Raw genomic sequence first — 12,243 nt, forward strand, 5'->3', positions numbered from 1 at the left:
ACTGTCAAGCATGCATTCAAACCATAAACATAACTATAATATCTATCATTATGACATACACTTAACACTTAAGGTAAGTGTATTAATATTCACATTGAGTATGCACACAACCCCGAAACATAACAAGGAAATGGGGCTAGAAACTCCCCTGAATGCAGTTTCGTTCACTGTTAATGGTTATTCCTCTCTTTAACTAGGCTCGGCTAACTGTACATTAATTATAAGTATTAACATTTGCCCTAATCACATTACTCAGGTTTCTGCAAAAATGGTTAAGTCTAGTATATTCTAATGGTCTTGTATGGTATGTATCCATATGCATGGCTTTGTATTCGAATACCTTGTATTCAAATGGCCGGATGTCCATGTGGCATGGTACTCTAAGGCAAAATATTAGAATTGGGATGGTAATAGAATACACTTGTATTCGAATTGTAACTCCTTACAATTGTATTCGAATGAACAGGCTTAGAATACATCGCATGCAATCGAATACTAATGTATTCGAATGGACTTATTTTAGAATACCACCCTTGTAATCCAATGCTTATGTATTAGAATGGACTTTTGCTATAATGCAACTTATTTTCAAACACCTTAGTATTCGAATGGCCTTAAGTTTGAATAAAAATTACATTAAAACATAAATGTATTCGAATACATTTGTTATAATACAATTTATGTTCCAACACTAATGCATGCAAATGACTAGATGTTAGAATACAATTGTATTCGAGTCCCCTGTGGGCATTCGAATGGCCACATGTTATAATACAATTTAGGTTCAAACACTAATGTCTACGGATAGGCCTTGTATCCATATAGCATTATCTTGTATTCTCTTTCTGACCTTATCTTTCATGTATTCGAATAGAGGAATTGCTATATAGTCTTGTATTTGAATGACTATGTATTCGAATGAGCTGGTGTATCGTCTTGTAATCGTTTGGAGCCTTTTCCTTTCTTTCCTTCTTTCTTTCTTTCCTTATATTCGAATACACTTCCTTCATTCGAATTCACCCTTTCCTTCGAACACACCCACTGTTGGGTCTTTAGGATTTTATTATCATTATTTCTACATATTTTAACCTCTTTGATCATATTCCAGTGTCATATCATTCCTTAAACATTTTCATTTCTATCGTTGATTAAGATCTAGCTTGTTTATTCATAAAGCTTGAACCTTTATTAGTTTTAAACGTATTTAAGCTAGATCTAGGGTTTCTAAGTGAACCGTATTTACTAAAGGGTTCGTTAAGCCCCTTTTAATCATCAAGTTTATGTTTTTAAAGTGTAACAATACCGGATTAGCCTTCGTGTCAAGTTTTAGGGCAAACCGTTCATAAAAATGAAATCTTTATATGTAAAGAACATACCTTTTCATGATTAGAGGCTATGGTTAGCTTTGATATGCAACTTTAGAGTTGTATCTTAATTGTATAACCAAGTTCACGAAAATGTAATCTTGGTTTTGGTCTTGGATCCTTGGACGAATATTAGAGAGAGTTTGTGTGTGTTTTAGTGCGTGTAGGGAGGCTAGGAGATAAGAAATGCGGGTTTTAGGGTTTCAGGGTTTTAGGGAGGTTTATGGAGTATTTATACTCCCTTAAGCCCATGAACATAAGGCCCATAACCATACCTTTTTCCATCTTTCATTAGCCAAGTCCATACTAACTTTTATAATATTATCTATATCTATATTACATTTAGGGTAAAGTTAAAATACAAAGGACAACAAAAATGAGAAGGGTGAGAAGGAATCCAGTCCATTGATCTTATATTTGAATGGCTGAGATTTATTTAATAAATAAAAATTGATGAAAAGGGCATGAAGTTAAAAATCCATCTTTGTTGACTTTCTATCTCCGCATGCAAAGCACATGTCAATTCCCCCATTTTATACTGTCCATAACTTTTTCATATGACATTATATTTTTAAAAAAAAATTCACCATAATAATAAGCGTTTCTTTTAATCTTTAATATGAGTATCATATTGTTATATAAAAATAAAAAAAAATTAATGGGTTTTTTTAATTGTGATTTTTTGTTGTTTATTGTGTCATTGTGTAATATGTTGTTTTCATTGTGTTTTACGTTTCAAGTCATTGTGTTATACGTATTAACCATTGTGTCTTACGTTTTAAGTCATTGTGTTATACGTATTAACCATTGTGTTTTACGTTTCAAGTTATTGTGTAACATGTATTAAGCATTGTGTTTTATGTATTAGATAAAAAAGACACAATGACGTGCGAAAAGACACAATGACGGAAAAAGACACAATGACAAAAAAAGACACAATGATAAACGAAAAGACACAATGGCGTGCGAAAAGACACAATGATGAAAAAAGACACAATGGTGTGCGAAAAGACACAATGGTGTGCGAAAAAAGTCACAATGATAAGCGAAAAGACACAATGACGAAAAAAGACACAATGGTGTGCGAAAAGACACAATGACGAAAAAAGACACAATGATAAGCGAAAAGACACAATGGTGTGCGAAAAGACACAATGACGAAAAAAGAGACAATGATAAGCGAAAAGATACAATGGTGTGCGAAAAGACACAATGACGTGATTTTTGTTTTAAATTTTATATAACAAAAATCATACTCATATTAAAGATAAAAAAACGCTTGTTATTATGATGATTTTTTTTAAATATCATACGAAAAAATTATAAACGTTTTAAAATGTTGGGGGGTATTAACATGTGCATTACATGTGGAGAGAGAAAATGTGTACAATTACCTTTATACCCTTTTTTTTTGCTCCCTACTTGACACATGTCAATTATATATGGCTTCTCACTCTTCTAATTTTTGTTACCCTTTATAGAATAACTTGACCCATTACATATAATACATTTTAGATGGACTTGATGATAATTTAACATTTTTAAGACCCTTTTAAATTAAATGATGGAGACGCCGCTATATTAATCACACTGCCGCTAACTTAAACACATTGACCTCCGGCGTCGTTCCATAGTATCTCCCAGCGCCTTTAATTTAGGGTTATTTAACAACTAACATTTATTTGCAATTAAACCTTCCCAATCATCATACGACCTTTCAATTAACCATCTTTTTACCCAACCTATTCAATTGTCAATTGATTAAGGGTATGGAAATCAATTCAATTGATTGCTAGGATTCAGTGTTCAATTAATTGAATCGTTAAATTCGACAGTTACGAGATCAATTCAATGGAGGTAAGTACGTATTCATGTTCTCCTCCTACGTGTCATGTCCAAAACCTAATGGTTATACTTTTGTTTTTAAAACAGGACATGACTTTTAATGTAAGCAATTACAAGGTTGGATTTTTCTACCCATCAGGTATGTTCTATGCTTAGTTTTATGTTTTACTACTTATAAAATGGTTCAGCAGGTTTGATTTCTTATTCGAAGTAAATACTAATTTGCCCTCAAAATTCAAAATGTGTACCGTTATCTATGCTAATAGCACAATTTCCTTAGTTTCACCCTTTTCATATTTAGAAATAGAAATTCAAATTGCAATGATCTGCAATGCTAAGATATGCAAATTAGAGCACCACCGGTTTGGTGGCTAAGTAGTATTTTGGTTTGTTGTAATTGGATTAGGCTTTTTTTATAATGAAATTGGTTACAAAAAAAGTTGAGATGTCATTTAAAATTTTAATACACGCTCTTGGGCTGGATTACAAGTTGTATTACACAGAGAGTAATCAACCATTTACACTTTTGTGAAATTTTGGTTAAAAGATACTACAATCTCATAACTTAAGATGGGCTTAGTTGTTAAAATTACAATCTCATTAATCTATCCATCAATTGAAATGGGACAAAGAGCTGTCAACATGAAATTTGTTTTTGTAAATTGTTGTTTACGCGTAACATGATTTTTGCAACATGTATTAAGTTGATATTTTAAAAGAATCACATCAGTAACGATTTGATTTAGACGGGTATTAGATGCCATCGACAACATAAAATTGGCATTATTTTTATGCAGGTTTTAAAATACGGTGTTATTGTTGCATTTAATACTCTGTTACAGGCACCTGTAACACACCAGCTTAACACCACCAGCAAACATTTTAGATTACTAGGTGTTGTGACCAACCTATAGTATAGTCGAATGAAAAAGAAAACCACCTTGCTAAGTTTGAAAATCACCTTGTTATCTTCTTATTGTGTGTAAACATTGTTTTGAAAGAAAAACCTAACATCCACATTCTAGACTCCATTGGGTTTGTAATTGGTTAATTTCTACGACAAATTAGCCAACTTTGACTTACAAATGTGCCTGATATGTATGATTGTTACCATGACATAAGACAAATGAGTCTATTCTTCATGAACGAACAACAGCAGCCTGGTTTTTTAATTTAAACTACATTACATTATTAATAACGGTGCTAATGTGTGATTTGTATTCTCGAACTACAAATTGTATTCTCTTTTTATTTATTTTTTTAGTTTGACTTTTAAGTCAAACATGATTTTTTTTTTCATTTTTGATCATTTTGATTATCTTTAACTTTTTACTATGTTGATCTTTGATGTGTCAACTTTGACTTCTGGTGAAAATAGACGGGCTTACTTATTAAAAATTCAACCCCGTTAATCTCTTCAGTGCATTATTCTTTTTTAGCGATACATGGGTCAACACTAAAATGCTTACTTTCAAATAACATGTTGTAACCCATGAATTGAAATGGGACAGACATACATTTAGTAAGGTATTGTTTACATATAATATGATCTTTATAATGCATTAACTGTTGAATTTAATGTTCTTCTACGGGAACCCCTGAACGCAACATGTTTAACGCTGCTAGGAAACTTTTACAGTGTTCCTTATCTTTGATCTGCACTATGCAATGTGTAGATTTAAAGGATTTCTATGTGGTTTGTATATGCATTTGTTGGTTGTTTAACAGTTACTCTAAACCCTTTGTTGCCTTTAATATTCTCTTGTTTTAATGTGATTGTTACCCCAGAAAAGGAGTGCCTTTTCATGTTTTATTGAATTGTTAACTGTTTGTATATATTGCACATTTTTTCCCGGAAATTTACTAAAATGCATAATTGTCTGCCACTAATGACTAATGGACCAAACTATTGGTATATTCATTGCAGCCGAAAAGGGGATGCTTTGAAGATCTTGAACAAGGTGGCAAGAAGTTTGTCAGCCTTCTGGTAATCTCATCATCGAGTTAATCTATTTATTTCGTTAATGAAGTTTTTCTCTTTTTCAGGTTATCATGTCCCATTTTCTGTATTTCATGTCAATACATGTGGTTCCGTTTATCTATGAATGTGTTGATTTGGGTTTTTTTTAGTATTATTTTTATTTATATCGGAATTGATCAAACGGGTTGAAAGTAGTCAAACGCTCAACCGTGTTGTATTCATAGTTTGATAACATTATAATTTATGGGAAAAGATCCGATACAATAATGCCTCAACGTACAATACGTACGCGAATCCATTTTTTCACGAAATCGATCCATGAAATCACATCCAAACATCTCGGAATCGTCAATACATATCCAATTAATCATTGGTTCACCGAAAAAACAATTTTGGATGGTTAATCGATCAATTTTTCACTTTTTTTCACGAAAACCGTTTTCGAGCGTTTCAGGTTTTTGGCTAAGCGTTTTAGTTTTTTGTGAGTGTTTTCTTAGCGTTTTAGGGTTTTGCCTTTGAACGACTCGCGTACCTATTCTACGTTAAGACATTAGCGTACAGTAACTACACCCTATAATTTATTATAGTTTGAAATTCCAATTACATAAAGTGAAATCCATTATTATAATTTTCGTATGTAAACGGTGTGAGTAAATTAACTATATAAAATACGATCTATTCTAAGTAAAAATCAAGCCCACCTGCTACATACCGAAGTTCCGTTGTGTTCCCGCCGCAACGCGCGGGCTCTCTTACTAGTAACTTAATTAAATATTAACACGTATTTAAACAAACATAATTCTTTATTTATTATCGTCAAAAGTAGGATGTTACATATCATTTAAGAACTTTAAAAAAGTTAAGAACTCTTAGGAACGCTTAAGAACAAACATTTTTTAATTGTTTTTATATATAAATTAACATTATTTAAGAGTAGTTTTTATCATATATATATATAAATTTTGTATTACATATATTAATAACAAGTTACATATGTGTAAAATTTATGTACTAACAAATGTAATATGTAACCTTCCACCTTTGGTGGAGTGGTTATGCTAATGATGGATAAGAGCCTACCCTCTTTGAGGGGACAGGTTCGAATCTTGAAGCCCTCTGAGTTTTCTATTACAGTGTATTTACTCCAGAGAGGCTTCTTTTGTGGAGGGTACAACATCTGTCATGTGGCAGGTGGCTGGAAATTTTCTCGGGGAATGCCAAGCCAAACTCGGATGCAAGCGTGGGTCCGGTTAAGACAACATAGTCTGGCATGAGTTGGGTGGTGGGGCTCCTCTTTGAGGAGTTGCGCTTTAACTTAACAGCGAAAATTCGCCGTTCAAAAAAAACAAATGTAATATGTGTTAAAAAACACATAGATATGTATGAAAACTAATTTTCAAAATTGTAATTGTAAATATATATATAAAACATGGTTAAACTACACTAATAACATTAACATACAAAACAATTATAATAAATAATAATTTTCAAGGGTTCTTTCAAGTTCATAAATAATTTAAGAGTAATGTAATGATACTCATCCTATATATATATATATATATATATATATAAATCTTTTGGATTTTAATTTTTTTTATTGTACCGAAATTAATAATATACTTAATATTTGATTATGTAAGGGTTTCACAAATAAATGAGATCTTATAACCTGGTTTAAAAGCTATCTGGGTTTGGTGAGACCCATGACCCGCTTACTTTTTTTTACTATAAATATGTTTTTTAATAATAAATAATATATATCTTTTTTTTAAAGAAATAAGATATTATTTTAGTATATCCCTATTTTATAGGATTTTTCATATCAAATATTATTTTACTACATATATATATATATGTATAGTAAACCAACCTACGATTATGTCATGGAATTTAGTGTTCATGAAAATTAATAAGTTATGTTTTTACACGTGTACAAGACAATGTGAATTTAAATGTGATAGTTATAATATATTTATGTATTTTTCTTTTCTTGTTGTCTTTTCACAGTCACGTGTACAAGAAAAGCCCTTCACCCCCACCCCCACCCTAAAAAACATAACCCCCAACCCGGAAAACCTAAACCCTTTAAAAACCTATTCATGAATGTTAAACTAAACCTGAAGGCTAATATAAGAATATTTATATATATATATATATATATATATATATATATTGTAACAGGGGATGCTAGATAAACATTTTGGTTTTTCTACTTTTTAATTTTTTTTTTCATTTTTTGGTTTTATAACATTGTTAATTATTTTTTGAAGGCTAAACCAAGAGCTTTTCTTTGGAACGGGGGATGCGAGATAAACATTTTGGTTTTTTTTACTTTTTTGAATTTTTTTTCTTTTTTTTTATAATTCTTTTAATTATTTTTTGGAGGGGTTTTTTTTTCATTACAAAAATGATGTGATGTAGGTGATTGATAGTGTAAAATAAGGATGTGGGGAAATGATCCAAGGGTTGGAAAGGGTGTTCCCCAATTCCTCATTTTTTTGAATTTCCCCAATGAACTCACCTCTATAAATATGGTATCTTATTTGTGGTGCATATATACATATATGCAGCAACAAAATGAAATGGTCATGGTAGAAATGGGAGATTGCCAAGCTGATGAATCCTTTTCCGTCCATGTCCAACCGACGGATATAACTTGAAGGATATAACTTCCCTTTCTCGGAATTGCACGAATGCTTATGCTTCAATCCATTTTGAGAAGTAGTCTGTCATAGCTAGAATAAAGACCTTTCTACCTGGTGCCTTTGGTAGCTTGTCTACAATATCCATTCCCCATTTCATGAAAGGCCATGAAGAGGATATAGGATACATAGGTTTTGCTGGCTGGTGAAGAATGTTTCCATGCCTTTGGCAAGCATCACACTTTCTTGAGTATTTCATTGCGTCCTTCTTCATTGCTGGCCAGAAGTATCCAGTCTTATGTATCTTGGAGAATAATGCTCGCCCCCCTGTGTGGTTACCACAATCACCTTCATGGAAGTCTTGAAGCATCTCTTGTATCTCTAGATCCTCAATGCATCTCAAGTAGGGACCTGCTACAGATTTTTTGTATATGGTATTTTGTAAAATAACGAATTGTGATACCTTTACTCTTAAAGCTTTAGGATTTTCCACTGTAGGGATTTCTACATCTTGGAGGAACTTATTGATTGGAAGGATCCAAGACCCTGCTTTTGGAGAGGATGAAGGATCCTTAAGCTCTTCTGTGGAATCCGCTGTCACATACATAGCTTGCTGTTCCCCAATTGTCGGAGATAATATGTGAATAATAGGTATCTTTACATCATTCGGGATCTTCAAGGATGATGCTAAGTTTGCTAAGGCATCTATCCCAGCATTTTCTTCTCTCAGTAACTGCATGATACTAAACAACTCGAAGGATTTCGCTAATTCGTTCACAATTTCTAAATACTTGATCATATTCTCACCTTTCATAGTATAAGAACCGTTAAAGTGGTTATATATATAAACTTGAAGATACCTGATCCTCATTTGTTTGGCTAAAAGTAAACCTGCGATAAGTGCTTCGTATTCTGCCTCATTATTGGTGGCTTGAAATTCACATGTTATGGACTATATATCCCCCTGTGGCGATTTCAGTAGCATACCCAATACTGTTCCTCTTACATTGGATGCTCCATCTGTGAACAGGATCCAAGGATCCTTAGTTTCTTCTAATTTTTGGACCTCTAGATCAACTTCCTTTAGCATGTCACTACTGAAATCAGCCACAAAGTCTGCAAGCGCTTGTGACTTAATGGCTGTTTTAGGCTCATATTGAATATCATATGCACTCAGCTTCACAGCCCACTTGGCCATCCTTCTTGACATTTCTGGTTTTCTAAGCACATTCTTAACAGAATTGTTAGTCCTTAAAATAATAGTATGTGTTTCAAAATAGTGTCTCTACTTATTTGAGGCCATTATTAAAGAAATAATTAATTTCTCAATGTGAGAATACATGACCTATGCGTCTAAGATACTTTTACTTACATAATATACCGGATGCTGTTAACCTTCATGATCCTTGGCCAGAACAGCACTAATTACATTACCTTAAACGGCTAAGTATATGGACAACAGCTCACCATCTATTAGCTTCATCAAGGCTGGTGTTGAGGATAGATAATCCGTAAGAGCCTTCAGCACATTCTCATGCTTTTGAGTCCATGCAAATTTCTTATTCTTACTCAAGATATCATAGAAGTCTTTTCACTTCTCTGGTGATCTGGAAATGAATCTGTTTAGGGCAGCTATCCTTCCCGTTAGTCTTTGGACGTCTTTGGCATTCACAGGAGACTTTAAATCGATGATGGCTTCAATCTTCTCAGGACTTCTTCTATTCCCATCTTGGTCACCATATATCCTGGGAACTTCCCAACCTTAACACCAAAATGGCATTTTGATGGGTTTAGCTTCATATTGTACTGATCTAGGATGTTGAATGCTTCTTCAAGATATTTGAGATGATCCTTATCTTTCTTTGACTTCACTACCATGTCATCTATGTAGACTTCCAGGTCTTTCCTAGCTGATCCTTGAACATCATGTTGACTAATCTTTGGTATGTTTCCCTTGCATTTCTTAGTCCGAACGGCATAGCAATATAACAATATATGTCGGTAGGAGTTATGAATGATGTATCCTCTTGATCAGATGGTTCCATCTGAATTTGTTGAAATCCAGAGGAAGCATCCATAAAAGTGAGCATTTCATTTCCTGCCGTAGCATCCACCATAGAGTCAATGTGTGGTAAAGGGAAAGGATCCTTGGGACATGCCTTGTTGAAATCAATAAAATGGACACATACCCTCCACTTTCCATTTTTCTTAGAAATTACCACTACATTGGCTAACCATCTTGGATACTTTACCTCTCTTATCATACCTGCTTTGAGAAGTTTTTCAACTTGTTACTAGATAATGATATTTCTTTTAGGCGCAAATTTCCTCCGTTTCTGGTGGATAGGCCTGATAAAAGTATCTATCCTAATTTATGCGTAATAATATCTTTAGATATACATGTCATATCAGAGTGTTTGAAGGCAAAGGTGGACTTCCTTTGTTTGAGGAAGGATACCAGATCTTCTTCAATGTTACTGAGGATATTGGATCCTATATACACCTTTACATCTGGATCTTCGGGGTCCAATGATACTTCTTTTAAATCTTTTTCCTGGGCCTCCAGTACCTCTCTTGAATTGTGCATTGATTGGTATGCGATGGTTTGCTTCATAGCTGGCTTCAAAGAGGAAGTATAGTAGTTCCTTACCTCCGCTTGGTCATTGTGAATCTTCACTACTCCCCATGGGGTTGGAAGCTTGATACATTGATGATAGGTAGAGGCTACCCCTTTCATCTCATGTATTCAGGGCCTGCCAAGAATCACATTGCAACATGACAAGTTATCTATAACACAAAACTTTTGGAAAAAGTTGACTCCCTCAATGTAAATAGGAAGCTTGATGTCTCCCAATGTGTTTTTGGTCTCTCTACTAAAACCAACAAGGACAGATGATCTTGGTGTGAATTTTGTTTCAGGGATGTTCATTTTCTTGAGTACATCAGCCTGAACTATGTTCACTGAACTTCCGCCATCAACGAGGATCCTGCGAACGTAGTGGTTAGAAATAAATAAAATAATGATCAAACTGTTATGGTGAGGTTCCTGAAGATGCGTGTGGCCGTCTTCGTCAAAGGTTATGATCCTTTGATCGGTTAAAATTGTTGTCCTGATGGGTCTTTCACCATTCTCCAATTTGGTTTCTTTGACATGTCGCTTTGCCGATGAGAATGAGGTCCCATAAATGTACGAACCTCCGGTGATAAAATTAATAATCTGAGCATCAGGTGGTCGTGGAGCTACTTTCTGTGGGATTTCTTCAGGATCCTGGAACCTTGATTTCATTATTCCCATCAGCTCCTTGTAGTGACCCTTGCTCAGACTATACCTAATTTCTCTCCTTAGACCAATACAATCGTCGGTCATGTGGCCGAAGTCTTTGTGGAATGCACACCATTTGGACTTATCCTTGAAGGATGTTGACTTCTTGTTATTTCGAGGCCACCTAGCTTCTTCTCCAAGATCTCTCATGGCACAAAATTAAGCCATGAGTGTCAACGGAAAAGCAATATTCATATATGCTTGGATAATCTTCATCATCGTATTCTTCTTTGAACCGCACATATGCTCTGGTTGTTGAACTTTGAATATGGCTTGGAATTGTTGTTCATGTAGGAGGATCCTTCTTTCTTATTGGGTGACTCCTATTTATTGAAGTACCCAACCTTTCCTGGATCCTCTTATCATCCTCCAGTATGATGAATCTGAGCGCTATATTCCTCACTTCATTTAATGTCCTGCATGGGGTCATAACAAGATCATCATAAAATGGGGAGCCCTTTTGTAATCCCATCTTAAATGCTTCAACTACCGTAGGGATGTCAAGATTTGGGATTTCTAAGGCCTCCCTTCCAAACATGGTGAAAAAAGCCCTTATGGATTCATCACGAGGTTGGACAACATGATAAATCACTAGTTAATTTCTCAAATTTTTTACTACAAGAAAATTAGTTATTGAAAAAATTAATTAATTGTGAAAATGAAGTCACAGAGTAGGGAGGAAGTGTTAGCAACCATTTGAGAGCGGATCCAGTTAATGTGGATCCAAAGCCTTTGCACAAGCAAGCTTCTTTAAGTCTTTCAGGAATGGGATTGATTTCATTCTTTCCCTGTAGAGCCACATGTTCCTCTGGATTGGTTGAGCCATCGTAAACCTTCATATTGGGGGGTTTGAAAGCTCTTCGGGATTTCAGCATCACATATCCATGGAACAAACCTCGACAGCTTATATCTTCCTTCCGGGATTTTAGGAATGGGTCGAACCACTCATGGAACACTGGATATCATATCCTTCAGTTTATGTAGTTCCTTGGCCATGGCTAGATTGATACATGTATCCTGCGTAGAACCAAGGTTATTGACTAAAGATGAATGATTATAAAGGTTATGTCTTTGTTGATTAAATGTTGG

General features: G+C 34.2%; 1 protein-coding gene across 1 annotated transcript; it reads right to left on the bottom strand.

Annotated features, from left to right (window-relative positions):
• Positions 1-10,578: 10,578 nt before the first annotated feature.
• LOC143613149 (uncharacterized) lies at positions 10,579-11,304 on the bottom strand. Its single transcript, XM_077086936.1, has one exon. It carries the CDS (start codon positions 11,302-11,304, stop codon positions 10,579-10,581), a length of 726 nt encoding a protein of 241 aa, XP_076943051.1.
• Positions 11,305-12,243: the final 939 nt, after the last annotated feature.

This window comes from Bidens hawaiensis, unplaced genomic scaffold (genome assembly GCF_021521415.1).
Source record: "Bidens hawaiensis isolate Kalapana, Puna unplaced genomic scaffold, B.hawaiensis_p1.1 tig00036752_1, whole genome shotgun sequence".
In the NCBI taxonomy this organism is placed as follows: domain Eukaryota; kingdom Viridiplantae; phylum Streptophyta; class Magnoliopsida; order Asterales; family Asteraceae; genus Bidens; species Bidens hawaiensis.